Source organism: Myotis lucifugus, unplaced genomic scaffold, assembly GCF_000147115.1.
Source record: "Myotis lucifugus unplaced genomic scaffold, Myoluc2.0 scaffold_198, whole genome shotgun sequence".
Taxonomy (NCBI): Eukaryota; Metazoa; Chordata; class Mammalia; order Chiroptera; family Vespertilionidae; genus Myotis; species Myotis lucifugus.
The window spans coordinates 855,433-870,285 of NW_005871246.1; the positions used below are offsets into that span (position 1 = coordinate 855,433).

At 52.6% G+C, this 14,853-nt stretch overlaps 2 protein-coding genes across 14 annotated transcripts in view; one reads left to right on the forward strand and one right to left on the reverse strand.

Moving 5' to 3' along the window:
* Window positions 1-3,203, forward strand: part of JPH3 (junctophilin 3) — a 115,295-nt gene extending 112,092 nt beyond the window's left edge. The window contains 1 exon segment of the mRNA XM_023761103.1: window positions 2,352-3,203. Within this exon segment, the coding sequence (XP_023616871.1) occupies window positions 2,352-2,432 (81 nt within the window). The 3' untranslated portion in view covers window positions 2,433-3,203.
* An 8,564-nt stretch (window positions 3,204-11,767) lies between these two features.
* The window catches only part of KLHDC4 (kelch domain containing 4), a 46,274-nt gene continuing 43,188 nt past the window's right edge, over window positions 11,768-14,853 (reverse strand). For 11 of the 13 annotated variants that reach the window (XM_023761049.1, XM_014463114.2, XM_006097332.3 and 8 more), the window contains 3 exons: window positions 13,980-14,382; window positions 12,938-13,048; window positions 11,768-12,031 (listed from right to left, as the gene is read on the reverse strand). In XM_023761049.1, the coding sequence (XP_023616817.1) occupies window positions 11,859-12,031; window positions 12,938-13,048; window positions 13,980-14,382 (687 nt within the window). In that variant the 3' untranslated portion in view covers window positions 11,768-11,858. Of the gene's footprint in view, window positions 12,032-12,937; window positions 13,049-13,978; window positions 14,383-14,853 lie in introns of those variants that run through there. The other 2 variants (XM_023761050.1, XM_023761052.1) reach the window with 2 other exon arrangements.

Consider the following 14,853-nt stretch of genomic DNA (forward strand, 5'->3'; position numbering starts at 1 on the left):
GCCTTGGCTTCCAAAGGACTGGGCCCTCCCTCCCAGGAAGCCAGTGCAGGGCTGGGGGACATTTATGTCAGACGGAGACTCAGGAGGTTCGTCACAGGCTTGATCCTTTTAGTGAAACACTTGGGCAGGTTTGGAAGCTCCCAAAAGGAAGATGGCAGCATGGGACCCAGCCTCGCCCAGACCTGCCCCAAGTTCCTCCAACTTCCTCTGGAGTCTCCTGTGAGCCCCCACCACTGCCCACGAGTCCCCGTCCAGGAGAGACAGAGGGCCAGATGCAGAGCAGGAGCGTCAGGCTGGGTCAGGTCCTTTGTCCAGGCCACACCGCTTACCTGCGGGCCAGGCACGGTGGTCCCATCTGCAAGGACACACGTGTCCTGCACCTGGAAGCCTGCACCTCTTCCCAAGGGAGCTCCATTTTATGGGACCACCCAATGGGACCACCGTGCAGGACACGAGTCCACCCTCAGCAGGGGCTTCATTTCCATCTCATAGTTGCTACTACTTTCTAATGGGTGAGACGGACAGTTCTGTGAGGCTGTCCACCCCTCGGCCCTTCCTGTAAAGCCGAGGTTCTCTGAGTTATGGCACTGCAGGGCACTCCAGGAGTTCGTTAGAATGAGGCTCTGACCCACCCAGGCCTGTGGGATCAGTGGCTCCGGATGGGGCTGTAATCCAGGTTGATCAGGCCCCGGGGGGCCACCGGGGCTGCTCAGGAGTGAGGACCGTGTCTCAGGTGTGAAACTCACCTAGAAGCACCACTCCCAAGGCGGATGGATTGGAGGGAAGGACAGACAGCCCTGGGCAGGACCTGTCAGGGGCTGGGGAGAGCTCCTGCACCCAGAGGTACCTCCTGGGACCCTTTGTCAGGTGGCTTCCGCCTAGAAGCAACATGCCTTGGTCCCTTGGCCCAGTGGCAGCAGAAAGGGCCACTGGAACGCACTTCAGACCTACAGCCCAGGTTGATGCCTGTGTGGTCCCACATGATCCCCCCTGGACCAGTGTCAGCCTACAGGGCCTCCTGCACGTGCTGATGGGTGCCGCGTGCCATGTCCCACTTGTCCCAGAGGAACACTGGGGGCCTGCCTCATGGGCATGCAGAGCCCGACTGAGTAACCAGCCTCTGTGTGCTGCCCGCCATCCAGACTGGCCCCTGGGACTTGGTGCCGCTGCAGGGCAGGGTCGGTGTCTGCCCGTCCCCAAGGAGTCCCGTTCCTCATCTGATGTTGTTCCCTTGGGAGAGAAGCTGCCTATCAGAAGACAGCCTGCTGGCCCTCGAGGCCATTTCTACTTCCCCTTGAAACCTGTGAGCATGTCTTCTTGCTGGTGGGCTGGTTCCTATTCTGCCTTCCCTGCCCAAACCCCTCTCGACCCCCGTGGAGAGCAGCCCCCAGGGCCTAAGTGCCAGCTGCCACAACTCCGCTTCCCTCATTCTGGCAGCTGGGAATGTGTGTGCATGTGCATCTGCACGTATGTGGTGTGTGCGCACCTGATGTGTGCGCCCATGTGCACCTGTGTGCGGATGTGGTTATTTTAGGACCCGGATGATGGGCAGGGTGGAGACGCAGGAAGGGTTCCGTAGTTTCCCACTTAACTCTGCTGGCGAGTCTGGGAGCTTTAAAATGGAGCTCCCTTGGGAAGAGGTGCAGGCTTCCAGCTGGGCTCTGGTACTTATTCTGCCAGACCAATGCTTGGTCCTGAGGGGCGGCTGGGGACCCCAGGACAGGGGAGCGGAGGGATGTTCCAGCAGAGGCCTCTCCAGGGGGCAGGCCCTGCGCCCATCACTGAGGCTGCAAGATGACAAGCCCAAGCAACTGCGGGCTCTGCCCTGAGGCACTGGGCGCTGGGCACCCAGGAAAGGCTGGAGAAGACAAGTGCTCCTTCCCCCTGGCGAGGGAGGCCCAGGGACGGCGGTTAGCACAGAGCTGGAGCCGCTTCCGGGAAGGTGGTTTCCATTGAGGAAGATGTGTTCAGAGGCCTGTTAGAGGTTCTCCCATTGACGATTTGGGGGTCCCAGGCTGAATTTAGGGGCCACTCTGGGTGGGCTGCATCTGAAATCCAGTGGCAGTGTCTGCAGTCCCAGCTGTACAGAGCTGGGTGTGGGGTGTTTACGTGAGGAGAGACCTGGGGCACCAGGAGGGAGGGCAGCCGCCAGAGTGCTTGGGGCAGTGACTGCGGACCTCGAGTCCAGTGGCGGCCTCTTCCTCAGGTCTGACTTCTGCAGGGCTTCATGCTCTGAAGAGCTGGACGTTTGGTTCCAACCTCCTGTTTTGGTCTGGGGCTGGGGGGTGGGTATGGCCAGAGAGAGAACAATCTAGACCAGGCTCAACCCTCTCTCTCTCCTTCTGTTCCAGGGCTCAGCTCCCATCCTGGTAGCCATGGTGATCTTGCTAAACATCGGAGTCGCCATTTTGTTTATTAACTTTTTCATCTGATGAAATTGTCACATTAGCAAAAATACCAGTTGGTGTACAAAAGGGGGACGTTAAAAGCAAAACAACAAAAAGGAAAGGATCATAACTCGGACAGCCCACAGCTACTTCCGAGTTTCTTCACAGAACAACACGATTGGGTATTACTCACAGTTTGCCTTTTTTTCTGGGTAATGTTTTTTGGATTTTAGCCAAAATTCTTTGCTTGTATAACACTATGCTGTGTGGCATGGCAGAAGGAGGCCAGCACGCCGATCCTCCAGCTTGAAGTGGAAAGAAAAGGGATCCCAGCAAATCAGCGGCAAAAACAATAAAATCGTCACCATCGTCATCACACTCCCTCCAGGGACGTGGGAAAGGAGGCAGCCTAGGAGGACCCCTGAGTGTCCAGCTGTGGCCGCGGGGGGAGCAGCGGCCGGGAGGTGTGAGGCAGGGAGTCAGCTCACTCTGCTTCTCCTCCCTGTCCTGGAATCGGGGGGTCAGTGTGGGCGAGGCGCGGGGAAGAGGGTGTCCCATCCTGGCTGGCAGCAGCCTGGGCTTTTTCTGTTTTAAATCTGTGCTGCAGAGTTAAGGAAGCAGAGGTCTGTCCTCTCTTCTCTTCCCCAAAAAACAGACCCCTGGTCTTGGCACTGCCCCACGGCTTTCCTTGCAAGGCCAGGTCCCACCCAAGTCTCACAGCGACATCCTCATTTCCCTGCTGTCCCTCTCTCTTCCCCATCCTCCCACCAGACCCAGGGCAGCCAGGCTGCAGATGTCCAGAGCCTGCAGAGGCACGGGGCTGGTGCCAGAGGGCAGGGAGCAGTGCGGCCCCTGGGCTGCAGCACGGCCTTCCAGTACTTACTGTGCAGGACAGGTATCCAGGCTCCCACGTCCCTGTCAGACGTCCGCAGCCCTTTCCCACGTCACTGAGCCCACGAGTTTCATTTTGTCCTGTGCCTGCAACTTCCCCCACAGACATGCCTCTTCTTCCCAGATGCCTCATTAATTCTCTGGAGCTGGTCTAGTCCCAGGACAGAATGTGGTTGAAATCAAGTGGCTTAAAAATTCCTGAGATATCGTTGCATATCCATCTCCCCCCAAATATGTAACACAACTTTCAGTCACACACAAACAGATTCCTGGTGTTTCTGCTTTCTCCACCAGTGTTGCTCTGTCATCCAAACAAAAGAACAAGGCTCCAGAATGTTTGAGTGCTCTATGGTCCTAGCTCGAGCCAGCCCGGCCAGCGGGTATGGACGTGTCTGTGGGGCCACGGGCACGTCCATACCCAGGTCCCCTGTGCTCACACCTGGGAAGGTCCTTAAAGGTGAGCCCCACAGTCGTCCTGGGTACAGCCCGCCTATGACTCTGCCTTGCTTTGCTTATGTTTAGCTGTTTCTCTGCTACCTTTCAAGCAGATTTCTTTACTACACTGCACTGGATTGCTATATTTTTAACCAGAAATAAACTAAAGATTAGAGCATGTTCCAGTTAAATTCAGTTTTATTTTTTTTCTGTTATACATTCAATCCCCATTCCTTCTCACATTTTGGTTTAGGTTGGGGTCTTTTTTGGGGAGTGGAGACATGGGAAAGGGAGGGAGGATCCGTAGGAAATACATTTCTGATAATGTTGCTTTCTAAAGGGATATCACATCTTTTTGTACATCTTTTTTCCGTTCCTCTTTTTTAATATCAAGTGGTTGCTGCAGACCTGAAGTGAACCAAATAAAGATGCCTGCTCCTTGCAGCCCTAAGAATCATCATGCTGGGATATGTGGTTTATAATTCTTTGCAACTCTCTGTCAAGATTACAGACTTTTTTTTGTACATTCCAATAACTGCATGACAAAAATGGTACCTACAAATGCAGGTTTATATATTTACATGCAAACACCATGAGGTTGTTAGATGCATAAAAGCAGCGGCACAGAAGCGCACCTCATTCAACAGAAGCAGTAGTGGTTTCATGACTAGATGTCTCCATCACTAGTCCAGCTGCCAATCACACACTTGTGAAAACCAAATCAACACCTCCCGGCCCCGCCCCCCCCCGCCCCCCCCCTAAACACACACACTCCGCACCTACATAGGGCAGAGCCATTTCCCTGCACTCCTGGTGAATTCCAAGTAGATTCCACCAAGACCAAAACACGGTCGGAGAGACCAGAAAGCTCTTTAATTGTTCCAGTGTGATTAAAGACCAGGCTGCCTCGCAGCATCCCTGCAGATTGGCCGAATGCTTTCGCTCAGCCCAGCTTGCTTTTCCTACCTGCCCAGAGCCTCAGGTTTGTCCGATGGGTGCACCAGTCACCTAACTCCAGGCCAAGTCCGCTGACCTGCTTCTCTCATGCACGTTCCTCGTGGATGTGTGTGTGCTGAATTCAACAAGGACATGTGGGACTGGGGAAAATAGATATGTGTCATGGCTGCCCCCACTGGTGCAGAGCACTGACAAGTTTTAATTACAGAGCAACCTTGTGAGAGTCAGTTCTCCCGACATGCTCTGGATGTGAAAACATGGGGCAGAGAAATTGAGATACCTGAGATACTAGGCTGGGCCGTGGGAGAAGGGGTCGCCACCTCGTGCCCACCTCTCCTCACCCGCCCCAGGCTGGAGCCTGCACTCGCACCTCACCCTAATGAGCTGGAACGGACGTTACCCTGTAAAGTCACCAGGTAACAGGTCTGTGCTGATGGTTCACTGGTTCCACTTACCACAAAGTAAGGAGCCTCGTGTACCGGATTTACTTGTGCTTTTAAGTCTGCTTCGTGTCTGCACAATGCCTGGGTGATTTCAGGCCCCTGAAAAGTCCTATTCGTCCATCCTTTTGAATTCTTAGGTTTGTAATCATTAGCACACAGATTCCCAAAGACAGAGATGAGGTATGCAGTACATAAGCCAAAATAACTGACAAGGAAGACGATGCTAATATAGAAAAAAAATCAGTGCATCCACAAAAATGCAAAGCCCGTTGCCTAAATCATTCGAGGGAGGAGAGTCATGAAAATGCAAGGACTCTCTGACTCACTTTCCTAGGAAGTCCATGACATCTAACGACCAATACACTCCAGTCTTGTTGAGACGCCATGGTGTGTGGTGTGAATAAACACATTCGTGGTAGGATGACAGGCTCTTTCCGACATGCACTAAGCCCAACATAAGAGTGAGTCTCACCAGTGCACGGACTCCCCTCGGGGCCTGTCTGGCACCCGGGCACACAGACGGAGCAGCCCCATGTCCTGGCTAACACCTGACGCCCCAGCCTGGTCATCAAGGTGCTCCCGTTCCCTTTCAGTAAGTTATGCCGCCACCCTCCTGACAAACCAAAGGGCATTACTGAGAACTGGGGAGGTGTTCAGATCTCACAAGACACAGGACTTATTAAAGATGAATACTTGGGGGCGTGAATCAAATGGTCCCATTTTTTGCGATTTTTGTTGGTTTGGGTTTCTGATTATTCTTTAAAGACACCCAATCACCACCAGTATTCTCTGGGCAGGGTTTTCCTGTCAGGCAGTTCTCACCTGTACCCAAGAGGGGGGGCCTAAGAGGCCCAGGGGGTGCTCCCAGAGACGCCCCAGTGGCCTCCTCCAGGGGCACTTGCTTACTTCACCTTCACGTGCACAATAAGACACTTTTCAACACGAGGGTGGAAGATGCAACCCTTTTCTACAGGAAGCTCGGTTTCTTTACCTTTTATAGGTCTTGTCTTCCTTTTTTTTTTCTTGCCTTTGGTCTCAGAAAGTTGCCATAAAGGTGCCTACTAGTTTTTAAGACATCGACTTCCACAGCTGAATGTACTGCCTGACCCTCACAATCAACTGACAGTACTGAGTATCGCTGACAAACACCTGTGTCATGATACTGAGGAAACCTTGCCTCGGACAAGCATTGGCTCCTAGTCAGGTCAGCATAAAAGTGAAGTAACAGGATCAAGAGAAAGAAAGAAGGAATGAGGGGAAGCTGTCTGTAAACCTAAGGTGTCTGGCTAGTTTTGTTCTCTGGCCAGGGCTGGCCACGTCAGGCAAGACCATCAGTAAGCAACGCTAGAAAAACAACCTGCCCCAAGTTTCCAGAAGTGTCCCTAACTCAGCCTTAAAAGAAGAAAAAGTGCAGTTGCTTTTGTTTAAAAATAAAAAACAAAGCTGTATTTTTAGTGTCTCCATGTGCCTGGACAATGTGAACTACAGACTATATGGAATGTCTGAAAACTATGGAAGCACAAGGGTCGCAGTCCCTGAAACACGCAGGGGCGCGGGCTCAGGAAGGCACGGAGGAGGTGCTGGCACGGAGTGAGAAGTGCAGAGGGAAACATGGCGGGGGCGGTGCCAGAACGGGACCACCCCTGAGGGAGATGGAAGCAATGCTTCGGAAGATGGCTCAATGCTTTTGGAGTTTGCTTCCACATGAAATCCCACCATGGAAGTGCCTGAGACAAATGTGCAAACATGCTCCTAAACCTCAGAGAAGCAGGCAGCCGCCATGGGCAGAGCAAGGTGTGGATGTGAGCTTGCCACAGGAAGCCGGGTGCAGTGAGCCGGGGTCCGGGGTTTTGAGGGATGGCGAGCAGGGCCGGGGAGCGCGGCAGACCTCACACACCTACCTCACTGGGCTGCCCCACCACACCTGCTGCCCGAGATACACACAGCTCACTGTCGCCGGCGCCACGGGGTCAGGCCCCAGGCTGCCCAGGCCTGTCGCCACATCCATGCACACCCTCTCCTGCTGCCCTTCCCATCGTGTCTGTGCCACAGGATGCAGGGCGCCAGCTGTGCTGCCACTGCTTGGTGATGTGGTGACAGCGGCAACCCAAACCCATGAAGGCAGAAGGCCCCAAGGAAAGGTGGAGACGGGTCTTGGCTGTACCCCTGGGCCCTCGGTAATTCATCCACACCTGCTAGGTCAGGCAGGAGCCAGGGCTACTTCCTTAGAGGTCAGTATTGACACACCCAATGCAGGCGTGGTAAGTTCTAGTCCCTTAACATTAGAGCACTCATATTGCAAGAGCACTTACACAGCCCACGAATTTCTCTTTCTCTCTAAATGTGATCAGTTCCAACAGGGCAGACATACTATGCACCCACCGACCTCCCATGAATGACGCCTACACCACACTGTGTGAGCCTGGGAAGGCCGGTCAGGAGGAATGCTGCCCCACGTGGGCCTCCCAAACATCGGCACAGGCCAGGTAGACGGTGGGAGGCTCAGGAGGAAGGAATCCGCGCTGAGGGCCAGCACTGCGCATGCGCCCTCCAGGCTACTCTGGCACCCATGGCCCTGGGACCGGGCTCTCCCACTGGGCCTCTGAGTGAGCCTGTCCTTTAGCGTGGTCACCGACACCATCAGAGCAACAGGGCCTGCACTCTCACTGTCTGAGTGGCCCTCACGCACACGCAGTGGCTTATACAGGAGTGAGCGTGCCCCTGACCACTGATCTGCCAATGCCTCCAAACACTGGGCTAACCCTGACAACACTTCCTGCTGGACCCTGCTTATCTGCACCATCACCATTTCTAGCCTGACTAAAACCCACACGCCCGCACCGTTCAGGTGAGAGTGCGTGAAGCTCATCCTCACGCTAGACATGAAACGACTAACCCTGATGTGGTTGCCTTTTTGTGAATGAACTCTAACATAAATCCGTCTCAATCTGCGTTTTCTTTTTTCCACCCTTTTCCCGTGGTGCATGTGAACTGTTTGCTAATACTGTGCAATCATTTTGTGCATTGACAAAAGGGAATGTTGACTATGTTCTGATTTTTCCTATTAATGAAGCAGCTAAAAACATTACCTCAGCCTTTTTCTTTTAGTTGGAAAAATAGCTTGGTTATTTACAAAATGAAAATAAAATAATTTTCTTTAATGAATGTTTAAATCAGACCATTACTATATATTTCACTAACTGAAAGCAAGGGACAGTGTTGAGATTAAAGAAAATTTTGCTCCTTTTAGTAATAAATATTGTCATTTGAAATTTGGAAAACTTGCACCCTTGTATAAGAAATGTCTTTAATGCAAGTTCCTTCTAGTGACAAAATTATAAGCTGGATAATTGCAACTTACAGAACTGAGCCTCCGTTAACCAACAGCGTCCCTCTGTCACATTTGGAGGATCTTATTACTTTGAGTAGGAAAGCTCTGTGAATACGAATCTGAAATGTGCCCCCCACCTTCTCTCACAGCTTTTCCTATGTGTTTACGCTAATAACCCTGTTCACCGTCTCAGGTTCCTCACCATAAACTGAGTGCCTGAGGCCTCCTACCCCATTCAGGCCCCCCTCCCCCCCCCGCCCCCCGCCAGCTAATGGCCCAAGGATCTCACAGTCTATTTTTTCCAAACCTGTTTTAATTTTCTTAAACTTCAACATCTGTGCTTCTCATGGGCGGCTGTACTGAGTGTCTTTCTTCCCCATGAGTTTCTCTGCCTCGGAATCCTGCTGACACACTGCGGTCTCTCCAGCCCTGCTCCCCGGGTGAGATCCCTTCCCCACACGGAGTCCCACGCCACACACAGCTCAACACGCCCGGCCTCAGCCTGACACGACAGCTTCCAGGGTGGCTTCTCACCTGATCCCAGCACCTGTGGCCACCAACTGTTTTGGGCAGTGCCTTGGCTTCCGGCTGGACACCATGGTCAGACCCCAAGGTCAGACCCTGGACAGCCTGGACTCAAAAGGCACTGCCGAAGCTCTCATGCAAAACAGAAAAAAGGATGACTGTGGTCTGTACTCAAGGTAAGATGAGACTGATCTCTGGTGATCAACCACCTACGCACAGCTTGCTTCCCGATTTAACACCTGGGAAAGCAGAAGTTATTAGAAAGCCTGTTCCATACATGGAACTCAGCAATGGACAGCAGGTGGATTTCAGACTCACTGGAGCTGGAGCTGATCCCTTTTCCTTTATGTCAGGGAACAAGTGTCCCCTCCCTGCCATCCTCTGATATAATCTACACTTGTGTCACCTTCTCATTGCAACACATCTCACATGGGCAGCCTCTTGAAGAGGTTAACCTTCACCAGCAGACCCACCCAATATCTGGTCCCTCAATGTACTTGTATTGTCACCTAGCCACTGGCTTTCTGCTTGTACCAACTTGGTATTAAAAAAAATTACATGTCCAATTGCAATAAACATCACTGTCAACAGCTTTTAAAAACCAACACCTCAACCCCTGCGAATTCCTCTTACTTCAGCCTGACCCAGACAGGGCTCAGGTGCTCCTGGGAAGTGGGGAGAACAGAGAACTCGTCACACTCGAAACCCCACGGAGCTCTTCCCGAAGCCCCGGCACGGTGTCCACAGGGCTGATGTGGCAGGGTGATGGGCACCAGTAAGAAAAAGGGTGGGAAACCACCAGGGGGTGGGTATTAAGGGCTTCCCAACAACAATCAGCCAACCGAGGGCCTTGCCCACCTGGACATGGCCGCCTCCTGCGGTTCCGGCTCCAGCAAGGCAGGGGCTGCATGCTGGCCACTCGTGGCCAACGTGGCCGTCGGGGTGTCAAGAGCATTCAGTTAGGCAACCCAGTCACTGACAAACAGGACAGCAGGCGTGGCCGCTGCGCCTGGGGCACCCGAGGTCCTGTGTCGATTCCCCCTCCCCGCTGCTGCAGACCGAAGGCACCGTTCCTGGTGTTTTAATCACAGCAATTAAACAGCAGAGACAGCAACTCTCCTGGAAGCGTTTCTTTAATCCTCCTGGGTTCTGATCAACCTCTTTACTCAAACTGCATCTTTAGCAGCAGCCCCATGGACGTGACAGCAAAACGCGTACTTGTTTGTACAGAGGCTTCTCTGGAGGGTACTTTTCTTTCAACTTGGCTGGTTAAAAATTACCTTCTTCCCAGTCTTTTAGCTATAGGCTCCTCTAAGAAAAGTGGCCTCTGATAATAGACAACTGTGTTGAAGCCGATAAGATCTCCCAATTATTTCCTGGCTTAGCAGCAGCACGATCCAGCCTGGTGTGCTCCTGTCACACGGTCAGACAGCAAGGCCGAGGGACCTGCGCAGTTCCTGGGGGCCAGCTGCGGCACTCACCTGGCTTTACAGCCGTCCTAGGAGCTTCCAGCTGGACTCTACACAGAATGTCAATAAAGGACTCAAACCGCCCCAGGAACCAAGGGAAGCGCCACAAATAAAAGCGAAATGTAGAATCCCTGACCCTTCCTCCCATGCCAACCAACCAGGCGCCATGCTGGCTAACACCTGGCCTCTCCCCGATGACCAGGGCTCCTTTGGGCAATGCAAGGCACACACCCAGAGGGAGGCTCCGGTGGGCAGATGTGGCGGGCAGGCTACTGCAAGAGGAGAGCGTCTCACTTCTGATCAGCCTGCAAAAGCCCATTCCCCCTCTGGGTCCTATTAGAGCACAAGCTCACACCAGTGGGAGCTGGTTGGAGCCAAGCGTCATGAGAAGGTAAAGGCAAGGTGGAAGGAGGGCTGCTGCTGGATTACGTTGGCCCCTGTTCTTCCACTGAAGCCCTGGCCCACGCCCTGCTCTGCTGGAGGGAGGTATTCCCTTTTGAAAAACAAACAAACAAAAAAACCAGGTGAAGTATGGGATGAATGGGATATTGGCCCCTTAACTAAAAACTAAGATCCTATATTCTCATTGTTGCAGATATTTAAGATGAAAAAATGCACCAGGTAGTAATTCAAAGCCCAACTTTTGACCCCAAATTTAAAAATGAAAAGCAGTCTCCTGCCACTCACCCTGGAGCAGGCACCAGCCAGCATGTTCACACACCAGGACTTCTGCTGTGAGGAACCTCTGCCCCCAGGCCAGGCACTGCACAACAACTGCATGGGGATGGACAGTGGGGCAAATGCCCTCCGGTACTGCCCTCGGCTTTCCTTCCTCTCTGTCACTTTGCAAATGACAACCTTGAGCCCCAGGGGTGAAGGACAGAGGGTGGCTCCACCACCTCCTCCCCAGCAAGGCTAAGGGATCTGTCCTGGAGGCTTTAGGTGCACTTGATCACTAAGAGCCCCAAGAAAAGCCAGTGGCAGAGAAGGAGCAGAACCGCCCAGCCAACAGCTATTTTATTTTATAAATAACAAGAAAACTCATACAGGCAGTCTGAGGGCTACTCCTGACAATTGTTAAGTCAAAAAGCACATCTCCAGGTTGGTAATATGCAATCAGAACGTTCATCCCCTAGCTCTGCAGAAGAGAAACCCGCCCACAGAGCACCAATGTTCCAGTCTGTATCAGAGCATGCTTCCTGGGGCCACTCCATATTCAAGTGCCGCCTGCAGTGTGGGTGGCCCACCCTCAGCCTGGCCCTGCCCTGGCAGGCCCCACCAGGACCTTGGTGCATGCAGGGCCGCACAGAAGACAACCTTTGCAGCAGCCTTGTTCCAAGTCCAGTTTATTTTAAATCACACCAGTGACGGGGAGGGAAGACAACCTCAATCAGTTTAACTTCCGGCCCAGGCTGGCGGCTCATGCTGAGTCATCAAAGAAAGCTTTTGCCATGGCATGGGCTACCTTCAGCACTCTCTTCTCCTTTGCTTCTGACCCAGCATCGTCTCGGGCAAGCCTCACCCAATACTGCTCAGTCCTAGGCAGGTAGTCTGCAAACTGCTCACCAGGCGTCGCCAAGGGGTGCTGTGGCTCTTTCATGGGAAGGAGGAAAATAAACACGTTCAGCAGAGGAAGAAGGCCTGGGTCAGGCAGTGTAGGCCACCTGCTCACGGCCTGACGGAGTGACTGTGGGAGCACCCGGATTTACAGAAATGACGCCGTGAAGCCGTTCTGCACGACGACACTGCTCAAATAGCAAGCTGCTCAAACATACTCCAGATACAAATATTTTCTAAAAAACTTAGTGTGGATGAAAAGGGGCCACATGTTAACCTGACAAGCTCAGGGGAGGCCTGCGTGGCAGCCCTGCAAACTCAGAGATCTAAAGTAACCACAAAGGATGGTCTGAAATTAAAACTTTTTTTAACTAAAAGCCATTTATGGCAGGTAGTCAGGTCCTAGGCTAGAATCATCCTTGATAAAAGTTAATCTTCATCATAACTGAGTCTGTCTATGGCCTCTGCATCTAAGATAACATACCTTTGGAATGTCAGGGTAACTTCTCTTTTTCCAAACCCCTCAAGGCACAACCAATGCACCAAAGCAGAGATTATAAATCCTCTTGTTATTTTTATTGTGTTAATTATTGACTATTAAATATCCTGAACCCACTTTAACTAAAAGATGTACCATTTTACTTTTTATTCAATTCCAGAGGTTTCCCTACTTTGCTTTCTCCCACCCTCCCTAATCTATCACCAATGAATTTCATGTAACCACTTATACCTTCTTTTTTTATTGTAATGTAAGAAATAAGGTGCAAAACTGCCATTCTCTGGAGCATTATCTCAACAGGTTGAGATTTTGCTTCCCAGAAATTGTTAACAGTTTGGCTCAAATAAACTCACAAAAATTCTATACAGGTTTGAATGTTTCTTATGCTGACATTAGGCTCACCTCTGAAGCATAACTACAAGCAGTCAGATGTTAATACTCACCCTGGTCCTCCTCACTGCTGTCCTCGTCCTCCTCGTCCTCCTCTCGGCCCTCAGCGCCCTCACCAGCATCGCTGTCCTCCGAGTCAGTCTCCTCCAGCCACTCCTGTGTTTCTTCAGAGGAAAATGAACATCCACAGAGGGTCAGTGCAACCAGAACGAGGGGAACCGAGACTGGGAGCTGCTGAGGACCCCATCTTCTCACTAAGGAAACCCGACCTGAATGCAAGGCCCCTCACCCCAACATATCAAAATGCGCTGTTTTCCCTGGATCTTAGCAGAGATGGTGAGAATAAGATTGGCAAACCAGAAGACAGAAAAAAATCTTACACCAGCTGTTTTATACCTTCCCCTAAATGTGTGGATTTTAACTTTTAGTCTCAGACCTTAAAGAAACTAGTGACTTAAGAAATGAGCATGGCCCTAACTGGTTTTGCTCAGTGGATAGAGCGTCGGCCTGCAGACTGAAAGGTCCCGGGTTCGATTCCAGCCAAGGGCATGTACCTTGGTTGCAGGCACATCCCCAGTAGGAGGTGTGCAGGAGGCAGCTGATCGATGTTCCTCTCTCATCGATGTTTCTAACTCTCTATCCCTCTCCCTTCCTCTCTGTGAAAAATCAATAAAATATATTTAATAAAAAAAAAAAAGGAATGAGCATGTACCACTAGCGAGAGCCTGTGGTACATGTGAAAGTGAGGAATGAAGGATCAGAGAGTAAATGAGGCCCCAAGGTTCAGGTCACAGACTGGAAGGGGCTGCCTAGAGGCTCATGTGCACACAGCAGGCTGCCCACGATGGGAAGCTGCCACAAGCAAAATCTGCTTTGCATCTATGGGAAGCCTGGACAGTTCTGAGGCTCACATGAATGGTGTCAAGGGTGAGCCTCGCTCCCTGTGACCAGGGTCTGCTCTCACATGAACAGCCAGAGAGCACCCGGCTCATCGGCACAGGGTAGATCTGGGCGGCACTTGGGGGCAGACTCGACAAGATGCTTTCCAAGTGCTCTCACCCAACCAAAGGAGGTGCTTATCCCACCACAGCTCACCTGGGTCCGCCTCCACCAAGACCGTCCACTGGTCCATTTTATGCAGGTCAAGGCAGTAGAAGTCGCTGAGGGTGACCTGGCGGTCACCAGCCTCAAACATGCCCCCGAAGAGGTAGAGTCGGCCATGCTTCACGGCCAGCATGGCATTGGAGCGGGGGCGGGGCTCCACCAAGGGGCCACCTGCTTCCTCTGGGCTATCGTCCTCATCCGACTGTGGCTGTTTTGATGGGCCTGGGGCTGTGAGCATCTGCTTAATGGTGACCACTGTTCCGTCCTCTGTGACCACCTCTCTGACCACCTCTCGGGGCGCCTGGGCACTGGCCTCCCCACACTCCTGCTCGTTGGCTCCCTCTGGCTCTGCTTTTGTGCCCCGCCTCCGCTTCCTCTTCTCTGACTTGGGCCCCTGTTGACAAAAAGCAGGGCAGCCCACTTTAGCGGCAGACAGGGCTGTGAGCTCCAGAGTGCATGGGGAGCACCACCCACCCCGGGTGCTGGGCAAACGGCATTGGGCTGTACCCCTAATCCACCTGCTGGGGTTGCCCCTTGAAGTCCACACCCAGTGTCACTCCTCAGAGAATGTGGAAGGTGGCAAGTCCAGAAACAGGCCCTCACGCTCACCCAACTCTCAGCAGGGGCACTGAGGCCACTCGACCTGGGCCGAGTCTCTGCCACAAAGTGCCGCCTCCCTCCCTCAAGCCCTATTTCTGAGGCCACTGACCTGACTTTGTCAGCTCAAGGCCCAAAGCCGCTGGGGATCCCACTATTGGGATGGAGCCAAACACTGGGACTGGTGCCACAGCAGGGACAGAGGTGATGGGTTCCCTGCTTACAGTGACAGCTCACAGAGCGGCAGAGGGACCTAGAGGCCTGGGTG